At 44.7% G+C, this 24,351-nt stretch overlaps 1 protein-coding gene across 1 annotated transcript in view; it reads left to right on the top strand.

Annotated features, from left to right (window-relative positions):
• Positions 1 to 24,351, top strand: part of LOC100472806 (protoheme IX farnesyltransferase, mitochondrial) — a 126,102-nt gene that overhangs the window by 30,404 nt on the left and 71,347 nt on the right. The window contains exon 4 of the mRNA XM_002927914.4: positions 1,513 to 1,637. Within this exon, the coding sequence (XP_002927960.2) occupies positions 1,513 to 1,637 (125 nt within the window). The remainder of the gene's footprint in view (positions 1 to 1,512; positions 1,638 to 24,351) is intronic.

Genomic DNA, 24,351 nt, shown 5'->3' on the forward strand with positions numbered 1-24,351 from the left:
TGCCGTTGTCCAGAGAAGATAATACCTTGGACTAGATTACATGTTTCTCAGCCTCAGCACTATTGACATTTTGGACCAGAAAATTCTTTGTTGTGGGGGCTGTCCTGTGCACGAGACGAGGTTTAGAGGCATCCCTGGCCTGTGTCTGCCCACCTCCAGCGTGACAACCAAATATGTCTCCAGATGTTACCAGATGTCCCCAGGGGACAGAACCACCCTTGGTGGTGAGTCAGTGGGCTTGATGGGGGCGTTAGAGGTGGGTTTGAAACAGACAGTACTCGCAGCCGATGGGATGTCAAGCAGGGCAAGAGAGACTGAGTAGTGCTTCCGACGTGTTTGGTTTGAAATCCTGGCAGATGGCATCAGATTTCTTTAGGCTCTTGACATTGGTCTCTCTTGCCCCTGTGCCTGTTCGTGGAACTATCCAACCACCTGTGATGTCACCCACCCTACCATTCTTCTCCTTTTCTCACCTCCCCTCCTGAAGGTCCAGCTTCAATGCCATCTTCTTGAAGTCTTCTCCCATCAGCCCACCACTGGCGATCCTTTTTCCAGTGAATTTCTACAGCCCTGGATCAGTACCGCCCCTAGACACTTTCTGGGCCTGTCAGCCTCTGTAAACCCCCAGGAAAGAAGGACCAGGGCCTAAAGGAAGGAGCAGCCTTAGCAGATGCTTGAATTATATGGGTTTGCTTGTACACCTTGCCACGTCCCTCTGTTCCCATTGGTGGCTGTAGGATTATCATTTCCCACTGGTCATCCTCTAACCGTAATCTGGACCCCAGAACCATTTTCTTTTACAGGCGAGCCTCTGCTCAGGTGGTCTGGAGCTTATCACAGAATTGGGACACTTACCATATGCTGCCCTGTGTTAGAATTATTGATGTATGGGGGCGCCTGGGTGGCACAGCGGTTAGGCATCTGCCTTGGGCTCGGGGCGTGATCCCGGCATTGTGGGATCGGGCCCCACATCAGGCTCCTCCACTATGAGCCTGCTTCTTCCTCTCCCACTCCCTGCTTGTGTTCCCTCTCTCGCTGCCTGTCTCTATCTCTGTCAAATAAATAAATAAAATCTTAAAAAAAAAAAAAAGAATTATTGATGTATGACTGTCATCTCCCTGTCAAGTAAAGTGCCTGAGAGCAGGAAGGAACCCTTACATACCTTTATCCCATACACTGCCTGATGCCCAGCACAGTACTGATCATGAATTAGGTAGTCAGTAAATGTTTGTTGAATGAATAAGTGACTGATTGGATCGGAACATCACTTTTTTTGTTTTTTTTTTTTACTCTTATGGAAGTTAAAGGAAAATTAGCATTTTTCTATAATGAACACATATAATTTTGATAATCAGAAAAATTTTTTAAATCTTTTAATGAGAGAGGAACAGCCTATAGTTTGTGTCGCCGATGAGACCGAATTGGTTTGTATGGAAGAGGGATTGGTTTTTGGTGTTTATAGTCCAGAGTGTGCTTTGGTGATGAGACATCTGCTCTGTTTCTCTGTTGCAGCTCTGGTCGTCAGCACCACTTCAGCCGGGTTTGTGCTGGCCCCAGGACCTTTTGACTGGCCCTGTTTCCTGCTCACTTCTCTGGGCACAGGCCTCGCATCCTGTGCTGCCAATTCCATCAATCAGGTCAGTGGGTCACTTTTCAGCTCGATCGTGGTATTATTACTTTTTCCTAGACTGTGGTACTGTCACATTTTTTAAAAAAGATTTGCCCAAACCACATACACAGATGAAGAGGTTCCAGGAACTTGGGACACTGCGTATCTTGTCAGGGTCTCTGGGTAGCAGAGCTGATCTGTCTCATCTCTCGAGGTGATGGTTTTCGGGTGAGAGAGCAGTCGTGTGTCTGCTTCAACTGACCAGGAGTCCTTGGGTTGGAAGCGTTTCAGAGCCGTCAGACTTTGCTCTCATCCGTTTCAGGCACATTCCCCTGAGCTTATCCTTTTTTGTGTTCTTCTTTCTTTGGTTTGATTTGTTTGCATTTGTTTACATACACAGCAATGTATTTTTTTAAGATTTATTTATTTATTTTGGCGGAGGAGGGGCAGAGGGAGAGAGAATCCCAAGTAGATGCCATGCTGAGTGCGGAGCCCGACGTGGGGCTCGATCTCACGACCCTGAGATCATGACCTGAGCCAAAACCAAGAGTCATACGCTCGACCGACTGCACCACCCAGGTGCCCCAACGGTGTTTTTTAAACAAGTATATCCAGGGTGCCTGGGTGGCTCAGCTGTTAAGCGTCTGCCTCCAGCTCAAGTCATGATCCCAGGGTCCTGGGATCGAGCCCCGCATCGGGCTCCCTGCTCCATGGGAAGCCTGCTTCTCCCTCTCACACGCCCCCTGCTTGTGTTCCCTCTCTCGCTGTCTCTGTCAAATAACTAAATAAATAAAATCTTTAAAAAAATAAAGAATAAATAAGTATATCCAGCTTTCTAAAAAAAAGACAGTAATTCAGTATTCAGTAAACTTGGGGTATGGAGTCATAGAATATATTAAACAATTAATTAGCATGTTATTTTTAATGCATGTTTTTCCCCCTGTTATTTTAAACGTCAAAATAGTTCTCTAAAAATTAGCTCTCCCCCCGGCCCCCGGCCTGGTCATTGTGGTGTGTGCCCCCACGCATCCTTTTTCTCATCAGATACCAGAGTGAAAAAGTCTTGGCTAAAACTTAAGGAAAGTCGTTTTCATCACCAGAACACCCAAGAGGAGTTGGCCCAGTTTTAAAACAGGAATTCATCTTACGAGGAGGAAAACAGCGTGGCTGAGTGGATATATAAGTTGGTATTCTGTTAAAGATGGGAATTTTAATTTGATGATGCCTCAAATCATTATGCTTTCACAATGTGTTATCAGCTGCTTGCGGGGGGGGACTCAATCTATTTCAAATAAGGCTTATTTTTTGTTATCATTTTTGTTACTATTTTTAATGGCCAAACAGTCTTTTAGGGAGGCCCCACCAGTCCTGCCCCACTCCAGACGTACCATCCCATCCTGTAAACCATGGTGCAGCCCTTCAAGCTGTTCTTCCTTCTGCTCCCCTCCCTCACTGCTTGGCTAAGAGAAGCATCCTGGTTTCACAATGAACATGTTTTTAATGAAATTCTGAGTAGAAAGCAATATAAGCAAAATGGATTTGTGTTGCTATTTTGGGTCTATTTCTCAAAATATTTTTAAAATTATTACTTTTATTTAATTATAAATCTAGGTCGTGAGATTAAGCCAGGAACACATTCCAATTTTCAGGCCCCTTTTTTCAGTTGAAGAGCTGCACTTAATCCTTGAGATGTTAACTGCTGTCTCCTGCTTAAATTACATAGATTTAAATAAAAATTTAAAATGGAAGTGTAGGCATTTAGAAAAACAGCAACAACTAACTAATAAGCATCATATGGTTCAGAAATCCCCAAACATTATAAAAAATAATACAGTTGCCTTGAGTTTGAGCTGCTGTGCTCCTTCCATCACCCCCCCCCCCGGCCTAAAAAAAGGGGGTTCAAGATTTTATCGTGGAAAAAAAGCCTGTCACTACCAAGAAATTACCTAGAGAGAAAAAAATGGAATGATTTACATTTAGGCAGAAGTTTCCAGAAACTGAACATAAGCTAAGGTGTTAGAAATTTTAAAAGTTTAAATGCGTTTGGCTGCTTTGTTTTGTCGTCTGTAGGAAGTATATTTGCTGCAGGGGTGACTTAGGGTCTGTCCATCTCAAACTCCTGAGACAAGCAGACGGCGGAAGGCGGGATGGGATTCTTTCCGGAACGGACAAATCGTGTTGTCTGCCTCCTCTCGTTAGCGTTTTCTTCTTAGCTTGGCTTCCTAGCCCGGTTCTGCACTCACTCACGCAGCTCTCCTGTCCTTCCTTTGCAACACTCCACGTCCTCCTCCATGGTCGCTCGTCCCCCTCGTGCGTAACATGGGCCCTTAATTTCTTCATCTTCTCGTGTTCATCCTGTCACCTCCTTCCACTCACCCTGGGCTCCAGTTTCCTTTGGAAACATCACAGTACTTAAACATCTTAATGACCACCATCACTGTTGAATTCCGCCGTTGTTATGGTATCGGTAAGCTTCCCAGATTATAATATTTTCTCAATTTCGTTGGAAGGAGTTTAGTTCTAGTATTACTAAGCAGTCGCACAGAATTAAAATAAAGGCATTCGAGAGCACTTTCATTAGTGCCTTTAATTAGAGGGAGCGGAGAGAAGAGCACTGGGCACCAAGCCTTTCACTGAGTTTTGAATAGCAGGTGAAGAAGTAGCTATTGGTGAAAAGCATGAGCTTCCTGCTTTTTTAGGGAACTGGCATCCGACTTAAAGAATGCATACATGTGGTTGGTATGGATAAAAGTTTACAGCTTCTTACGGAGTTCCGTGGGAGGAAAAAAAATTTCTTTCCGTCCGCATTTATAAAAGGATTCGAGTTACATTTCATATTTTTTAAATACTTCTTTTAGCTGTTACTAATTGAGTTCTGAGTGTTGCTTCTTTGTACCCCACGTCTGTGATCTCTTGTGAAAGTAGGAAAAAATAAAGCTTTGGAAAACAATTCCTGCGTTTGTTTTAGGGAGAGAAAATGAGCTTCAGCTTCTGATTTATGATGTAATGACTAACGGATAAATATATATATATATTTAGAACCACTAACATTAAAACGTAAGAAGGAATTACGTCCATGTTTTGTAAAATACACGCGTGCTTCATTTGAAACCATAGTGAGGCCTGAAAACAGGCGTGCCTTCAAAGGAGGAAAGCCATCCTTAAAATTTAGCAACTGAAAGATAAAATGTGGTAGATGGCTGGGGCGCCTGGGTGGCAGAGCGGTTAAGCATCTGCCTTCGGCTCAGGGCGTGATCCTGGCGTTATGGGATCGAGCCCCACGTCAGGCTCCTCTGCTATGAGCCTGCTTCTTCCTCTCCCACTCCCCCTGCTTGTGTTCCCTCTCTCGCTGGCTGTCTCTATCTCTGTCTTATAAATAAATAAAAAAAATCTTTAAAAAAAAAAATGTGGTAGATGGCTTTGACGGATCAAATCTGAGAAAAGAGCGACTCAAGAGTGAAAAGCTGAGTAAATTCAAATGGGATGAATTAAAAAAATTGAAAAAGGTAAGACTTGTTAGAAAATTATCAGCATAATGGAGTATTTGACATAGTAGATATTGTTACGATAAACTGTATTTGGGATTGTTTTACTTACGTTACATAGAGATTCTTTTTTTTAAGATTTTTTTTTATTTATTTATTTGACATAGATAGAGACAGCCAGGGAGAGAGGGAACACAAGCACGGAGTGGGAGAGGAAGAAGCAGGCTCATAGCGGAGGAGCCCTGATGTGGGGCTTGATCCCATAACGCCGGGATCACGCCCTGAGCCGAAGGCAGACGCCCAACCACTGTGCCACCCAGGCGCCCCAAGATTTTTTTTTTTTAATAGAGGTTAGGAGTGGATGTCAATCAATACCTTCCTACAGGATCCATTTTCTTGGTGACCTGCTGTCCCCCCTGATGGAGGTGCCCCACTTTCTCGATCTATGCTCTGTTGTCGCAGCTTTGGGCTTCTGAAGGCACCGCACACACCTCTGAGTGTTTTCAGAGGACAAGATAGTGGCAGTGGCGTGGATGGGGTGAGGGCTGCCAGCCATCCCATATATGAGACCAATTTCACTTGGAATGTAGGGTCTTAACAAAATAACTAATTGTTGACGTTCATACAGTGTTTAGAGTTTACAAAGCATATTTACATCAATTATTATTTAAACCTTTCTACCCCATGAGGGAGGTGGCATTACTGCCATTTCTATTTGTAAAACATTCTGTTTCACCTTCAAATTACTCTTTTTTTTTTTTAAGATTTTATAAATTTATTTGAGAGAGAGCGCGTGCACGTGTGCACACAGTGGGAGAGAGAGAGACAGGCTCCCCGCTAAGTAGGGAGCCTGACACGGGGCTCGATCCCAGGACCCTGAATTCATTACCTGAGCTGAAGGCAGCCACATAACCCACTAAGACACCTTGGTGCCCCCGAATTATTCTTTTTAAAAAAAGCATTTTAACAAATGTATTATGCAAATAATGGTTCCATTGCAGATCAGTGAGAAAATATAAATTAACAAAAATAGCAATAACATTCTTTATTTTATGTTTCCCTGTGTTTCTGAGTCAGAGCAGAGGGCAAACGGAAACCTCTGGCTTTGTGGGGCTTCTATCCCACCACCCAGATAGAAATGATTTATGTGTATAATACATATAGCTTCTATATATTTCTCCCTTAAATGTTGTATCATGAATATTTTTCCATGTCAGTATTTGCTATAACATGGTATATAGGTATAGAGTGATTTGTTTAATCAGTCTCTCCTTATTTGGCATTTTAAGGATTTCTACACTTTTGCCCACGTAAGTAATGCTGAGCTGAAAATCTTGTAGCTAAACATTTGAACATGTCCTTAGTTATTTCTTTAGTTAAATTACTAAAATCGTGTGTTAAAAGAGACATAGTTTTTAAAATACAAAGTTAAGGGGCACCTGGGTGGCTGAGTCGGTTAAGCCTCTGATTCTTGATTTTGGCTCAGGTCATGATCTCAGGGTCATGAGACCGAGCCCCGTGTCGGGCTCTGCACTCAGCGTGGAGTCAGGTTGAGATTCTCTCTCCCCCTCCCTCTGTCCCCGCTCTCTCTTTCTCTCTCTTTAAAGAAATCTTAAAATAACATAAAAAGTTAACATCAAACAAGGTATGTATTGCAAGTGCAGAGAAATTCCTTCCCGGGAGGTCTTTTGTTTGTGTGTTTGCATATTTTAAATCACCTTATGCTTCTGTGCGGCACCTGCGAAGAGCTCATCATGGACAGCGCATGTCAGGAAGTCTGGGCCAGGTTTGTAGGTAACGTTAAGTGCGTTCTTTTAATTCAAGGTGTTTTGATGATGTAGGACGCGGAGGTATTTTTTGTTTTGGGGCGGGGGAGGCTTTTGATGTTTGTTGGCCATTGTGTTTGCCAGTATATTCTGATGTGTGCAGATCGGATTATTAACTCTTTGTCCTGTAACGTCTGAATATTTTCTACAGTTTTCTTTTGAAGCACAGACATTTCGTATGTTTGTGCCGGCAGAACTTTTCATTTTTAACATAGGGATTCTTGGCCTCGGCGCTCTTGCCAGCGTGGGTTGGCTGACTTTGTTGTGAGGGGCTGTCCTGTGCTTTGTGGGGTGTCGCCCGGCATCCCTGGTCTTAACCCACCGGCCGGTATCAGCAACACACCCCTGAGTTGTGACAACTGAAAACGTCTTCAGACATTGCCCAGTGTTCCCTGGGGACCAAAATCGCCCCTGATTGAGAACCACTGCTTTAATGATTTCTCCTTTTGATTTCACTCTCAGATCTTTACCCACGATCCTGGCTACAGTTTCTGCCTCAGGCATTCTCTGGCTCACGTTTCTCTGTGTGTAACTACCCACTGATAGCTGGGCGACCATATGTCCTGCTTTATGCTTGCATTCCTGGCGTAATTATTAATAATGCCCCCTTTTCCCTCTCTCCGCTCTTCCAGTTTGGACAAGAAATTATATGGGCTCTATTCATAGCCCCCCTTGCCTTCAGTCTTTCACCCGAAATGAGAGGTGGTAAAAGCACCTTTGTCCCCAAAGATCTGGCCTTGGGTTCTGGCTCTTCTCCTAACACGTGTGCAGACTGGACAAGTGGGGGTTTCCACCCTGTGGGCCGGGCCCCCTGACTTGCCTCTCCTCTACCATTTCTGTAGTCACAGGCAGGACCCACTGCCGGGCTGAACTGTGTTGCTGCACGTGCACACAGAAAACAGAGCTTAAAGAGTCGTCTTCTCCACTGTTCCTCTGTTAGTAAATTGTTTTTTTTTTATTTTTTTTTTAAAGATTTTATTTATTTATTTGACAGAGAGAGACAGCCAGCGAGAGAGGGAACACAAGCAGGGGCAGTGGGAGAGGAAGAAGCAGGCTCATAGCGGAGGAGCCTGATGTGGGGCTCGATCCCATAACGCCGGGATCACGCCCTGAGCCAAAGGCAGACGCTTAACCGCTGTGCCACCCAGGCGCCCCTGTTAGTAAATTGTTGAAGAACATTGACGATTTCTTTTGTGTTGGATCTCTTTCATTTTCACACTAGCCCCGGCAGATACTGCTTACACGTTTACCACTGATTGCCGTGGCGGCCGGTTCCCTAGGTGGGCAGCCCGACGATTGGAAATGTCTTCCTCGTATGGAGCAGAGTATGTGTCCTTACAGCTCCAGCCTGTTGCTCGTAGTTCTCCTCTCTGGGAGAGCTCAGCTTGTCTTCTTCCATGCGACAGTCCTTTCAAGCTATCGCTTTCTAACCACGGTTAACAGGCACTTGTGGCATCACCGTATAATTCTTCCTCTGTATCTCTTCCCTGGAGAACTCTCAACTTTGAGACTAACAGTTATGACTTAATTGCTCTGTACATCCAGCTTCTCTTCCCCACAAGCGTGTAGCAGGCCAGTGGGGTAAAATTCCCAAGGACGGCATGTTGGGAATAAAGGAACATCGATGGGGGAAGTGGGGGAAAGGAGCAAGAAGTGGTGTTCATCGTAACCATAATCGCAGCTAACACTTACTTCGCAATTGCTGTATGCCAAGGAATGTTCGAAGCATTGTGCATTAGCTCATCTGCTTAAGTCTAGGTTCATAGGATTTCCCCTCCTCCTCCCCCCCCAAAATGGCTTTTTTTGAAAGATCAAATAAACGATGAATGAATTCATAACCTAGACTTAGCTCTAAGAACCACTGATGTTCTCGGGGACTTTATTTTGGAGAAAATTACAAGAAAGGCACAAAACATAAGTAAACTTTCAGATCTGCCAGGTAGGTTATAATTAGAAAGTAAAGCTGATAAGGGTATGTTATCTCTAGGATCTAGTGTCTCTGGGAATGCTGAAGAGTTTTTCTGAAAGGAAATGAAAGAGATCAAGAGGTGTGAATGAAGCAAGGTCAAGAAGAAACGTGTTTTTTGTTTGATACTGACAGTGCTTGAGAGACTTCATGGCTGAAATAAGGTAAAAAGGAAGAGCTTTGGATAAAAAGCTCTGAATTACAGGGTGGGTAGGGCCACAGAAAATTCACAGCCTTTTAAACTCTGAAAGGAGAAACAGATAAAGATTTTTCTGTTTTCCCAGTGAATACAAGATTAATATCTAATGCACCTTTCTCTGTTCTCCCTTTCTGTGATGTCTCTTTTGTTTTGACGATGCCATCTGCCTTGAGCAACAGGAATTGACTTTCATCTTCTGTGTTGAACGAAAGTGGTTATTAAACTTGGTGGCATCTTCTAGGAGAATAAGACCGATGTGAGCAAACATCAGTGATGGGATTCATAGAACATCCTATGTGTAAAAGAAATCAATATGAGGGGGCGCCTGGGCGGTGCAGCCGTTAAGCGTCTGCCTTTGGCTCAGGGCGTGATCCCGACGTTCCGGGGATCGAGTCCCACATCAGGTTCCTCCGCTGGGAGCCTGCTTCTTCCTCTCCCACTCCCCCTGCTGTGTTCCCTCTCTCGCTGGCTGTCTCTCTGTCACATAAATAAATAAAATCTTTTTAAAAAAATCAATATGAGGAATATACTTTCCCTCTGGATGTTGTGACTTGTTTGACTTTGATGTTCTAACCGGCGGGCAACTCGCATTCGTTGAGTGGCCTCTGAAGTCCACAACTTGTGCCTTCTTCAGATGATTCACATTAGCTACTGCGCCAGATCAGATCTGCCTAGAGCCTCTGACTAGCATGTGGGAAAGAGTCGCCAACCAAATATGTTTTTTATATAAGGCAAATGACGAGCATTACTGAACGATGTCCAAAAGAAGACGCATTTTAAATGCGGACTCTCCTTTCCTGAATTTATGTAACCCCAAATCGTTCCTAAATTGCGTTTGATTCCCCTCTCCGGAATGATCCGTCGGAGTGAGTTTGGCATTGGTATTCGTAACGAAAATAACTCCAGGTGAAGTTTTGCCGCAAATGCAGAGATGACGATAATGTGAACGTGAATCTGTAGATAGTGTTTTGTAATTTGCACGCCACCGTAACTGGCCATTATTTAATTCAGTTTATTCATTTTGCCTCTTATGACATCTCCGTGAGGTGGCATTATTCCAGCGTGGTAGAGGAGTAAAATGAAGCTTAGGGATGCCATGGATCACATGTCTGAAAATGGTCAAATTGGGAACAAAACCTATAGACCATGGACTCTAGGTTCGCTGCATTTTCCTCCCAATTGAAATGTCCTGGTGCAGTCCCCACTTCAGAATGGGGTTACTCGCATTAATATGAGTCTTCCTTCCACCGGGCTAACTGCCGACATCGTTGCCACTACGTGCTAACGGTGGTCATAGAGCCGTGTCCGTGAGAGTGGAGGATTTAAAGCACTTTGCCTTTGGAAAGCTAGGCGCTCAATTAACGCTAGCTGTTTTTATTGATATTAATATGAAAGTGTGGTCTGTGTTCAGCCCATATCCTCCATGCTTTCGGAATCTGATTCTCCATCAGCTGTCTCCAGTTAGGGTCTCAAGACAGAGACTGGGAAGGGAAGGTGTGTTAATTTTCCTCAGTGTACGGAGACTTGGGCTCTACTTGCAAACTATAATATGTGTGCACACTTAGAATATACGTACACACTTCTTTCAGGTGTGGATTTACCTTCATTTGAATTCTTCACATTTGAATGCCTGGTTTCTTTGGTTCAGCAGACATTACTGGTTCCCCACGATTTCGTAGGAGCTGTGGAATGGTGTAGTCGGTTCTGGTAAATCTAAGAAGTGCCGGTAAAAAATGGTTCGTGAATCAAACAGCAGATGTTTAACCGAGACATAATGGAAAGAATACCAATTTGGATTTTTGGAGTTAGGATTCTTGGCTTGTGTCTTGGGTAGTGTGTCGTGATTAAACCTGGTTTGGGGGACTCGGAGACTGCCCCCTTCCTGGATGTCTCTATGTCATTCCATTGCGAAATCAAGCTGAGTTTCTTCCCAAGTGATTTCTCTCATTCTTCTTTTCTTTTCTTTTTTCTTTTCTTTTCTTCTTTTCCTTTCCTTTCCCTTTCCTTTCCTTTCCTTTTCCTTTCCTTTCCTTTCTTCTCTTCTCTTCCCTTTTCTTTTCTTTTCCTTTCCTCCCCCCTTCCCTTTCTTTTCTTTCCTGTCTTCAGTTATGTTTTACTTTTCCCAATAGTCTGTTCATCTGAATCCCAGTAGCCTCTTTGTTTTCTGCTGCAAACTGCAGACTCCCCCTTCCCCCTCCCCATTCTCTAGGTTAGGGGGACTCCAGCTGACTGAGGGCTGATGACAAGGATTCGAAGCTGACTGTGTGGCCCATCTCTGGGAGACTTGTCTGTCCCCAGGAGACTTGTCCTTACTTTATCTCATACGCACTCCCTTTGCCTTCGTGACAAACTGCTTTTAAGGTTTAATACATAAAAAATTTTGATGCCTTGATATTTGTACTGTAAAATTAGAGTCATTTGCTGATCCTGAATTCCCTGCTGAGCTCCCAGACACTTGAAAGGAGCAGGGCTAGGAATCGGGGCGTCTGGGATGGACAGTGGAACAGATTGTTGTATCCATGCTCTTTAACCCAGACCAGCTTTCGAGAACTCTTTGTATTGCTGTTTCCAGCCCCAAACTGCTTCAGGTGAGCGATTAGACCTTTAAAAGCTGTGTGTAAATGATTACGTAAATCCTAAAAATTCACATTTTCATGACCACCCAGTTCTGTCTTATTGATTTTCTAAGGAGTTGTAGGAAATATTGTTTGGCAAGAAGGGGAAATTACTTACCTGTGTGATTAATCTTAAGGAAAATTTCACTCTGGCATTTCCTTCAGATCCTATGCCAGATTTCTCCCGGAAGCAGTGATCACAGAGGGAACAAAGAAATTCTAAAGGATTTGAATGATGGAATGTAGAGATAGGATGAAACAAAAGAGAAAATTTGGTAGTTAATAAGATTTATGTATACTTGTAATTTAGAGTGTCCTTATGCCTTAAAATACACAGTGCAACCTTAAAATACTAAGAGAGTGTGCAATTTAGCTTTTATTCCAACTGAGGTTCCTTTTTTTTTTAAAGATTTTTTTATTTATTTATTCGACAGAGATAGAGACAGCCAGCGAGAGAGGGAACACAAGCAGGGGGAGTGGGAGAGGAAGAAGCAGCCTCCCAGGGGAAGAGCCTGATGTGGGGCCCGATCCCATAACGCCAGGATCATGCCCTGAGCCGAAGGCAGACACCCAACTGCTGTGCCACCCAGGCGCCCCCAACTGAGTTTCCTTTTGAACTGGAAGATACTTACTTGTTAGCTTATAAGAAAGAAAAGTAACACTGAGATAAAAATCTAGTAATATTTCTGAGTAACGTTACTCCGGTATGGCTTCAGGCGCCAAGTCTGGTCGATGGTCTAGAATGTGCTGTTGCTCACACTGCTGTCGTGAGGTGAACCGAATGAGAAGGATTCCCAGTGCTGCGTGTCATTGCCACAGGCAGCTTGCCGAAACCCCATGCGTAAAGATCCGTCCCCTGAAGTTACTGCTGTCCTCTCCTAATTTAACACGATTGGTTAACTGTAAAAATATCTTAAGGCCAGATTCTTAGTTCTTGTAAAAAACACTCAGGGATTTGAAGATCGGGGTATTTAGTAAAGGACAGACTGTCCTTTGCCTGGATTCCCTCCACAGTTTACACTTACTCTTGAGTGAAGGACCGAGTGAACAGCAAAAGAGCTCATTTAAATAAGCGTGCGGTTAACCTTGCACAATTCGGCAGTCCTGATTCAAAGTCTAATGTGTTTTCTCACAAGAAGGGCAGCGGTTGATGTCTTTCAACAGGTAGATATATTCAGCCATCCCAACTGTCTCTGGTGTAAGTAAAGTGAGCTTCTGCTAAAAAAAAAAAAAAAAAAAAAAATGACCCTTTTCATAAGTACTTGGTGAATATTCAGGCTTGAGGACTTGGCCTTAATGCCTTGGAAAGACAGGAACATGCGACTGGACGAGTTCTCACTCGCACAGAATTTTGTTTATTCTGCATAGTTCAGGTTAAAATTATTGAGGCAGGGAAAGCTGTTGAAATCCCCTTGATGTTTACCTGCCTGTTAGAAATTTCGATTTGCCTGGGACCAGAAAGCAAAGCGTCATTAAAGTAGCAGAAAGTGCTAATGCCGTATGGTGGCCTTTTCCTGAAAGTTCTTTACAGAAAGAATCCTCACGCATCTACTGATGACTTTTGCTAGTGATAGCAAGATCTGTCCCTGCCCTGGAGCAGCTGCCAGCTAGCAGAGGAAGACAGACGTCTAGGTAAGTACAATAAATAATTAAGTATGTTGCTACTGCGGTAGAAACAGGCAGTGCCTTCGGTGTACAAAAGAAGGCATAGGGAGCGGTCATTTCTACCTGGGGAGGTCAGGAAGGCTTCACAGAGAAGGCACCGGAGTCCCAGAAGCAAGGTTAGGTGGGTGTTCATCAGGTAGAGAGAACATCATGAGTAAAGATACAGGGGATGTGAAATTCTATGAATAGGAGACCATCTGGGCGCCCGCACACAATACAGTGTAGCAGAAACATAAGGCCCACGGTGCCAGGGATCCTACGAGAGAGTTGGCTGAAGTAGTCATCGGGCCAGGTCATAAGGGGCCTTGCGTGCCTTGCGAAGCACCCAGACTTACCCTGTAGGTATCGGGCAGCCACTGGTAGGTGTTAATAAGGCCACAACACAACTAACTACTGGCTTTCTGTCACTCTAAGGATAGAGAAGACCGTCCTAACTTTGACCTACAGACTCTGCGTGGCCAGTTTCTTCCCCAGACTCTCCTCCTTCCCCTGCCCACACCTTAGATCACAGGGTGGTCTGCCTGGATCTCTGCTAAAATGTCACCCAGTCAACAAGTGTTTCTTGAGCACCTGGTTTGTGCCAGGCACTGTGCTGGGCACACATATAGGTCACTCCTCTCGTGGTGTTTTACATAGAAGAGCAAGAGTTGCGCAATAAATATACAAATAAATACCAAGAAAGTAGCAGGCAGGGACAGGACTAGGTGGAAAGTAAAAGCAGACAGTGCAGCCCTATCAGGGTCCTCACAGACTTCCTGTCCCCCCGACCTGTCACCTGTTCCTCATACATCACACCATGCAGCTTTCCTTTGTAAAGTGCTTTGCACGATTTTAAGTGGACATTCAGGTGATCGATTGTAAGCTCAGCAAGCGCAGGGGCCCTGTTTGTTTATCCACAAATCAGGTCCTGGCGCAAGGGAGCTGCTCGGAGGCCAGTAAGGACCGGTGGTCGAGAACGGCCTCAGGGCAGGATCTGTATCTGCCCCTTATTAGCCCTGTGACTTTGGAAAATGAAATGATACATTTAGTCCTTAGAGAAGGGCCTGGTACTTACTAAGCATGCACTTCATGTTAATTATGTGACTATTTATTAATGATCATTTATTGAATGAGGGAGGCGGGGGGATTTTGCTTTCTCTAAAAGTTGGTTTAGCCATTCCATGAACCAAAGCCGGAGGACAGATCGATTCAGATAACACAGTAGGTAAGATCCCGAGGGCCAGAGGGGCATCATCAGGACAGACACAGAGTTGAAAGGCCCCATCGTTAATCGGATGTCTGTCCTAGTGAGGAAAAGACAGGTGGAGGTGATTTCGGACACGGGTGGCGTGCCATCCCAGGAGGCAGGGAATCCCGAAGAAGGAGTGAGTCTTGGCAAGGAAATAATAATTCAGCTTGGATTTGGTGGGTGGGTTCCAGGTTTGCCATGCTCTCTCCTGGTGTATCCAGGGGGAGATGGATTGAGCCCTCGGTGGCTCCCAGGAGATTTTGACGAGGGGATAGAGAAACCAAGCGTGCGGAGGGCTGGGCCCATGAAGCTGCTGGTTGACAGAGGAGAGTGAACGAATGGGGGGCAGGGGGGAGCGGTGCAGACTTGAGGACAGTCGAGAGGATGGGACCCACGGAGCTGCAGCAGTGTTAAAATTTGTGGCGTTTTCTGTGATGGGAAAATAAAGGTACTGGACAGATGGAGTGAAGGCTGTGACACAGGAGTGCGACTGGATTAGCCTAGAGTAAGACCTGTGTCCTTCCTTCAGGCGCTCTGGCCTCGGCCTCCGCTTTTCTACCTCTGGCACCCTGCTCTCCCCACACCGGCGGTGCCTGCTTCCTTGCCAGCCCCCAGCCCGTCCAGAACTCTCCGCCGCACAGTCTTGGCAATCCCTGTGCCCTTTGCCTGCTCATTCCCCCCTCTACCCAGGTAGCGCCTCCTTGGAGGTAAGGACACAGGGGCACTTTCTGCCCTCCCATCCCTCTCCTCTGGCATATTCTTTCTGGTTGTCTGTTTCCTAGAATGTCAGCACCGCGAGAGCAGAGACCTGGTTTGATCCATTGTTCATCCCGCAGTGCCTAGAAAATTGTCTGACGCACAATAGGAGCTCAGCGTATGAATGAACGAATACATAAGTCCCAACTGTTGCCCGTTGTTTGGTGGGAGAAATAGCCATCAGTCAAAAAATCACACAGATAAATGTCCAATTACAACTGTGGTAAGTGGTGCGCACAGAGGGGTCGCCTAACCTCTCCCTTGAGGCAGAGTTGGATTGATGCCGGGTGGAAGTCCAAGCTGGAGACCTGTGCTTGGCCCTCATTGCTCACTTTGTTTTTCCCATCCGTGGCTTCCCGGGGTGGGGAGGGAATTCCCTGGGGACGGATCTAGCCCTGCTTCTCCCCCCCCACCCCCCCTCAGGGTACTGAGTTTCTAGGACTGTAATTGCCTTTGTAGGAGGCAGTCTTGCTGGAAAGTGATTATAGGCAAGCCTTAGAAATGAGTCTTTTTTTTTTTTTTAAAGCTATTCCCTGGTCACGAGGATCTCATCTTAGTCACCCGCAGTGACTTTTTCCATTTTCAGAGACACATAGTCTCAGGTCTCTTCCTCACCTGTTTTACTTGCTGTTTTAGGGCTGTGTGGTGGTCTTGACGAATTGGAGAGTGATCTGAGCAAGGGATTGGCCTAGAGAAATGCAGGCCCCGTGTTGCTGGAACCTCTGCTCCTTGAATACAGGCTGGACACTTGGGTTTTCATGTGAAATTTCTTGACTTTTAAGTGTTAAATATTGGCTCAATTTGTTGTTGTCGGCTCAGTTGTATGTAAATCCCGTGCGTACCGAACAAAACCTGTCAGTGGGTTGGATTTGCCTGGAGGACTCCCCCCCACCGCTCCCTCCCACACCAGTTCTAGCCTTTGAAATAGGATATATAATTTATATGTCATCGTCTGCCAGAATTTTTTTAAAAAGAAGAAAGATCTTCCTTCTGAAAATAGAATTCTCAATGATTAACTAGTGAAATGTGGTTTTCTCTCCTGATTTTCAACACACCGAGAAAAGTGAGGCACAGATATCAGTAACTTCCTTAGAATCAAGCCATGGATGCTGAATTGTACTTTGTGGGTTAAGCTGCTGGCTTTCTTGGCCATGTGTGGCTCCTCGAGCTGGACCATGAGGGAGCTCATTATTTTTAAATTAAAAAGGGGGGGTGCTAGGGCTTTAGCACCCAAAAGGTAAAGGCGAGGAAGGTCAAGTAAAAATTGCTTCAAGAAACACCTGGAAATTTCAAATGTGTTTACAATTATTTCTCCACCGATGGCGCCTTATGTTTCAGAGAGTGCCATTAATTCTAATAGAGTAACACACAGCTCTTTGTGAAATTTAAGTCCACTGAGTATCAGTACCTTCAAAGACAATAAAAACCCCAGCCCGCATTTATCTGTTCCCCTGTGAGGAGTTACTACAATGTATATTGTGTCATTCCATGTGAAATGGCTTTGGCTTAATCGTCTCTCATTTATTTGCAGTTGTCCGAGGTCAGCTTTCCATGCCGCAGTTGTCAAACAGCTGTCAAATTAAGAGACCAGATCCTGAAGTTCATTTACATTTCGTGCCATTCCATCCCCGTACATTTCTCGGCTTAAGTATTGGAATAGTCATCCACATTTCTTAATCATCCTGCCCCCCTCATTAGCCCGTTTCTTTCACTGCAAATGCCTACACATACATTAAGTGCGATATCCTAAGTATTTTTATTATTTTCCAAGCATCGTGTTAAAAAATTCACATGAACTTTACCAACAGCAACAGAAAATCAGCTTGCATTAGACAGCCAATTAACTTCACTGCTCTTTTTTTGCAAGAAGAGAAAATCCAGTCAATTTAAACTCGTGACCCTTATTTTCATTGTCATGCTGCTTTTCACCCTTACTTTTATCGTTTCCGTCAAGTTGAAATCTAAATCGTAATTGACCGTAGAACTCTTCATTTGCTTTCTAAATGTCGGCATGGGGTAGCGTAAGAGTAACGAATTCAGCATTCATTTTTAATAATCCGTTGATCAAAGCAGTACTCCTGGATATGCCATTGATGTTTTACTACAAAGTATCTCAGGCTGCCAGCAGGTGACATCGCCACTCTGTTGCTCTGTAAACGAGGTGCGGAAAAGTTAAACTGAGGCATCTTAAGATCTTGAAGAGTGTCTTTGAGCAACAGTAGATTTGAATCGGGTGGCACCATGGAAGTGATGAGGACCATCCTACGGACAGGAGCCAGGAGCCAGGGAAGAGGCGAGGAAGCAGAGCAGGGAAGTTATTTGGGAAATTATTTGATTGGCTGTAGCTTTAGCGGTTGCCTTATTTGGGAAAGTTGGCTGTTTGTGATTGGTTGCCCTTGGGTTTTACCTTCTTAACCTTGAGGCGTTATAGGCTCAGGTTTTGGTTTGCTTCTGTCCTAGCTGCTAAGGTGTTAGAACCGCCTCGGTGTCATGGCCTCCTCGTCCCCTCGGCTTAACGGACATCCACTCTTAGGTGTCTGAGGAATACTGTGGAGTTCAGTCATGTGCTGGAAGAGCTACAGGCACGTGTAACTGTTAGCTGTTGGGTAGAAAACACCTAAGATGGACACTGTTACGTTTGGTTGTTAGATCAGAAAGTGGTAGAGCACAAAACATTCCCACGTGAGTTATAGTTAACCTTCTGCACTGAGGTCACTTAAACCAATATTTGTTTAGCACTTGTTTTCCATAACCTTGTGTGTTACGCCGGGCTTAACCTTTTCTGGGTTTTGACACGTTCCACTCTCATCTCAGAGGTTCTCGTCTGTTTCTCCGGTGCAACCTTTATTAAATAGCACATTGCCTTTTTACAGATCTGAAGGGTCCACTGACCTCTGAGCCCCTCTTTGGCTAAAAGGTCATATTTTATTTACCTAACTCTCTGGCACTCGGTGAATGGTTGTTGAATAAATGAATGAGAAAATGAGTCAGCAAATGAGAACCTATGTTCCCGGGTTTAAAGGAGCCTAAATAAACATTATTCCTTTGTTATTCTAACTTCATGGAAGCTATGATTTAAAAATGAAGTTACATTTTACTAGGTAAAGAGGAAGATAATCCCATTATTTGTACAAATTTTCTGGGAAATTTATCTGTCATTTTTGAAAGGATTAGCATTGAGATCGTAATAAAACAAGTGAAATTAAAATTGGGTAATGCAAAGCAAGCAGATAAAATCCAGCTAAATTGAATGACAGTATAAAAGTTATCTATGACAGGGGTGCCTGGGTGGCACAGCAGTTAAGCGTCTGCCTTCCACTCAGGGCGTGATCCCGGTGTTATGGGATCGAGCCCCACATCAGGCTCCTCCGCTGTGAGCCTGCTTCTTCCTCTCCCACTCCCCTGCTTGTGTTCCCTCTCTCGCTGGCTGTCTCTGTCAAATAAATAAATAAAATCTTTAAAAAAAAAAAAGTTATCTACTATAGCAAAATAGGTTGTTTCAAACAATACTAAACGAAATTGTGTATTAATTTCATCTACGTTGTCATTTGAAGGTTTTTAAAAATTATTCTTCATTAACTGGTCTTCCAAAGTGATTTGGAGACACCATTATGAGTTATGTGTTCTCTGTTATTACAACAAATAGTGAAAACACATGCCATTGATATATTTCCTTGTCAGAAACATCATTACCAGACAGAGAACTTAGGTGGGAGATAGAGAAACCCAGACTCTCCATATATCCTCCCACCTACCCAACAGCTCCACTTGGATTTCTGCAAGATAACTGAAATGTTACTTCTGAACCCAAACTCCCCATCTTTTACCTCGAGCCTGCTCTGACTGCTCGTCTCAGCTGCTGTTAACCAATCCTATGTGACGGTTGCTCAGGTCAGACACTTTGGAGTCTCTCATGATCCCCAGTGTTCTCTCAAACCCCATATCAGTCCTCCAGGATACACACACACACACACACACACACACACACACACACACACGAGTTAGCTGCGGGGTTGTGGGAAGTGGCTAGAGGATGTCTGGACTGTACAGCCAACTCTCACAATCTTCACATTACCAGGACTAGGACTGTTGCCTGGGTTATTATTTTTTTTTTTTTAAGATTTTATTTTTTTGAGAGAGAGAGAGAAAGCACAAGCAGGGGGAAGGAGAGGCACAGAGGGAGAAGCAGATTCCCCGCTGAGCAGGGAGCCAGAAGCAGGGCTCGATCCCAGGACTCTGAGATCATGACCCGAGCTGAAGGCAGACGCTTAGTTGACTGAGCCACCTAGGCGCCCCCCTTGCCTGGGTTATTGTAATAACCACCTAACTGGTGTGGCTCCTTCTACCCTGGCCTTCTCCAGACGGTTCCCAGAACAGCGTTCAGGGTAATGTTCTAAAACGTAAGTGGCATCACATCCCTCCTCTGGTGAAACCCTCCAGGCCCATGTGAACACCTGTTCTGTTTCTTCCCATTAGCAACTGTTTTGTTTTTTTTAAGTCTTGAGAAGAAGAAAACAGCCTTACGTTCATAATGCGTGAATTATAAGCATTTATTAGTCATATGGATTTTCTTATTTAATTGCCATGATTGTCTTTTGTCCACTTTAGCGTGAAGATACTTTCTTTTTCAAGGACACCTAAGAGCTTTTTGTGTACTTAACCATTTGTTGCAAATATTTTTCCAAGCCTGCTCTTGACATTGCACTTTAATTATGTTTATGTTGTTTTGGAACACAGTTGACCCTTGAACAACACGGGGCCGCTTACACGGTGGGTTTCTTTCTATGAATACAGTATGATACTGGGAATGTATTTTCTCTGCCTCCTGACTTTCTTGGTTACATGCTCTTTCCTCTAGCTTCCTTCGTTGTAAGAATACAGTTTATAATACATACCACGTACAGAATGGGTGTTCATCATTGTTGTCATGGAGAAGGCTTCTGGTCAACAGTAGGCTGTCAGTAGTTAAGCTCCTGGGGAGTCAAGTTGAAGGTGGATTTCTGGCTGTGCCGGGGGTCAGCACCCCTCCCCCCTGTGTTGTTCAAGCCTCTGTGTTCAAGCCTTACGCTTTTAAATATTCAAATCTGTCATTTTATAAAAGCTTCTTCCTTGAGAAGAATAATTAGAAAGGCCTTAGATCTTAACATGTGGATTCTTTTCAAAAATAGGTTGTGGGTTGGCTACTTAACTTGCTTTGGTTTTAAATTGTCAGCTTCCTATCCTAGGATTATTTCGAAATGCCACTGTTGTAAGAGCTACGTTCCTGTACACTCTGGATTGGTGTCTGTTTCCAGAACCGCACCCTGTTAAGTAGTGTATCTCTACTGTACACCCGAGTATCCGAGAGAGCGAGGTTTCCCGCAGTGCGTTTCTTTTTCAAGACTTTTGTGGTGCTTCTCATTGGTTTGTTGTTTCAGATGAATCACTGTTTTGAAGTCCTTACACACGAAAATTGGGATTTTAATCAGAACTACATTGTATCACTAAATTTATCAGACAAAAGTAGACATCTTTGCACTAGTGTTCTTATTCAAGAGCGTTTCTTAGATTTTAGTCTCAGTTTCCTTAGATTCTAAGATTTGCTAACACTCGAGGACAGGAGGGTCCTAATAGAACACTGGACAGCATTAGATCATAATCAGTCTGAAGATGAGGGGCGCCTGGGTGGCTCAGTCGTTAGGCGTCTGCCTTCGGCTCAGGGCGTGATCCCGGCATTCTGGGATCGAGCCCCACATCGGGCTCCTCCGCCGGGAGCCTGCTTCTTCCTCTCCCACTCCCCCTGCTTGTGTTCCCTCTCTCGCTGGCTGTCTCTCTCTCTCTGTCAAATAAATAAATAAAATCTTTTTAAAAAAATCAGTCTGAAGATGAATGTGTTTCAGAAACATTAAAATGTAAGGGAGAAAAGCACATACAGGAGTCAAATACGCTAATCTTGTCCTGTTTGCTCACACTCTATATTTTAGTAAAATGCAACTGCTAAAATTTAGAGCTTGTACCTTTTTTTTTTTTGAGTGTTCATTCCAAAGTTTTCTTAGTCAGCTCTTACATTTTTAGTTCATTTAGAATAGTTTAATTTTTCGTCCATTTTCTTTTTATATCTGCCCGCGCCCAGGCAGCTTTTTTCTCCTCCCATACAAGTACGTCGTCATATCTTCCTTTGGTTCTTTTATGGTATTGAGAGTGAAAAAGCAAATGCTTTCCAGAATTTACTTTCTGTTCGTTGCTAGTAGGATTTTTTTTTTTTTCCCAAACGTACATTCTGCTGCTTCCCACTTTTTCTGTTGGGACGTCTGTCAGTCCCCCCGTTTATTCCCCCCATTTATTCAGCCTTGGCCTCACAGGGGCATATTTCTTGAACCTCCAGGACTTGATGCTCCAATCCTCCTCTCCGCTCCTGTGGTTTGCCACAGTGCATACGTTTCTCCCACCCACCTTGATGGTAGAGACTGTTGATCTGCTCTGAAGTGTGTTATCTCCCGGCCCCACTTCCTGTATTCTATAGAAGTCTGTAATGTTCGCTTTCGTGAGGCAGTTGCCTCATGTATTCAACTCATGTTCTACTAGTCTGTCTTCAGCTGAGCGCCTATTATATATACCAGTCACTAGGCAACAGCGTTCACAGCGGTAAGCGAGAAACAGACACGATCCTTCCTCTCAGTGGACCTGACGCCTCGTGGGGAGTAAGGAGGCAGACAAAAATTAAATAATCGCAAGTTTCGTTGGAAAAATTAGAAGATGCTTTAGTGAGTGCTGCAAATGAGAGATACTGCTGGTACTGTTTGAGCTGGTAAAAGTGACGGAAATGATATTGGGGCTGAGATCCTACAGATGAGTTTACCAGGGAAATAGGAAGAAGGTTCTAGGCAGAGTGAATGACGTGCACAGGCCCCATGGCAGAAGGGAGCGTGGTTTAGAATACTGAGAGCACTGTGAATGCACAGAAACAGGGACGGGGACGTGGAGGGAAATGAGGCTGCATGAGAGGACAGTCGGTGTAGTGTATGGTCTTATGGGCTATGTTAAGTTTTTTTGTTTTGGGGTTTTGTTTTGTTTTTTTCTCTGAATTGTGTTTGGAAACCATTGTCGTCCGTTTGCGGAGAGAGATAAACTGAACCAATTTGTTATTTGAGCCAGAATGGACACAGACAACAGCCAGGAGGCTTTGCCATGCTCTAGGCAAGAGCTGCTGATGGCTTACACCAGGCTGGTGCACAAGGGGGCGATTTGGAGAGAGATTGAAGAGATAAAATGAACAGTACTTACAGACTGATTAGCGGTGGAGAAAAAAAAGGGAGAAAAGTTGTCTAGGTTGAGTCCTAGGGTGTGGCTCGTAAGATCCAGTGGATGGTGATACCACCATTCACTGCTCAAAGAGGACCTAGGTTTGCTGGAAGGACCCTGAGTTCAGTTTGGAAATGTTGAATTTGCGGTGCCTCAGTGTAGCCGAGAGGAAATGTCAAGTAGACAGATGGCTATATGGGGCCTGGAAGTCAGAACAGAAAAATGTGCTGCAGGTAGAAGTTTGACAGTCGTGTGCATAGAAGTGGTCATCGTAGCTGAGGACACGAATGAGGTTAATTGGCCCAGTAGCAGCCCTGAGGAGCCATGCTACGTAATGGCACGTGGAAGAGGATGACCTTGCCAAAGACACTAAGAAGAAAGCCAGGAAGAAAACCAAGCCACCGCAGAAGCAGAATGGTGTCAGTAAGAAGCGGGGAGTGGCCAGAGGTCTGGAACGGTATCCGGAGGTTAGTGGGCTGGAGACTAAGAAAGTCTCTTGGGGACGGCGACGAGGAGATCATGGGCGATCCTTAGGAGGGCTGTTTTGGAATAGTCCAGTGGATGCGGAGGCCACGGGCCCACAATGGGGCAGTATTCCAGAAGATGTCATTCACGTGGGGTCAGAGTGAATGGTCCTTTAAGGAGTGGTGCAGGACGGTAACCCCGGGAAGCCAGGTTGCAACGAGAAGTGGAGGGTGGTGAAGTGGCCAGCGTGTTATCCCCATGGCGGAGTGGTAGACGACCCTGTCCTCCGCCAAATGGAGCTCAAGGTCACGGGCAGATACACCAGCCCAGTGAACCCGGCTGTCCTCCCGCACTGACCGTGGTGCTGTTGGCCTCTGGCATGTTCTTCACCGCCTGGTTCTGTGTGTATGAGGTGACTGCGTCTACAGAGGCTGCTCTGTGGCCTCTCTCGTCGTGGGCTTTGGAGTCCTCTTCCTGCCACTCTTGTTGGCACCTGCGAATGAGCTCCCGAGGGCTCCAGCCAGGCGGCTTCCCTGAAGCCCTGCTTTTGTAAATTCATTTCTTGACTACTGCGGACGTGTCCCACCTGCTGCTCACGATACAGGCAGATGCGTGACTGTCAGAAAATAAAAAAGGTGCCACGGAGGTGGTGAGTGTGAGACACTTCACAGGGAAATGATGAGTGAAAGCCATGGCCTCTGGAATCGAGTCCGCAGGCTTGTCCAGGCTGGGTGTCTCCAGCATTAGAACTAGACCCTCCGCAGTAACAGAAGTTAGGATGCGGAGAATCGAGAGCCCTGTAACTTTCCGTCTTCCCGTCCAGGCATCGGTTGTGTTTCCTTTTCTGCTGTCTTCCGTACCATTAATTTCCTTTCTTGACAGGTTCGTCTGTCTGTCTTTCTGGAATCTGCACATGTTGTCACACTCCCTCTGCCTATGACTAATTTCCTTCTTGGTGGGTTTTGTTCTTTAATATTTCTAGTGCCGATTTTAATTTCGTAAGGATAGTTTTAAAATGACTCGTTCGCATCTTCCAGCTCTCTTTTCCTATTGTGCCTGCCTCACCCAGCTGCACTTCATCTCACCTTTGATTTTGTGCTTTGTGATCTGAATTCTGTTATGAATAGGAAGTAAACATCCATTAAAAAAATTACGCATTTATTCCCAGGTACTTTCTAAGAACCACAGCGAGGGAAAAACAATAAATTGCGAAACTTAAACCAGAAGCAGGGTTAATGGTTAGGGATGCATATCTT

This window comes from Ailuropoda melanoleuca, chromosome 17, assembly GCF_002007445.2.
Source record: "Ailuropoda melanoleuca isolate Jingjing chromosome 17, ASM200744v2, whole genome shotgun sequence".
NCBI classification, from domain to species: Eukaryota; Metazoa; Chordata; class Mammalia; order Carnivora; family Ursidae; genus Ailuropoda; species Ailuropoda melanoleuca.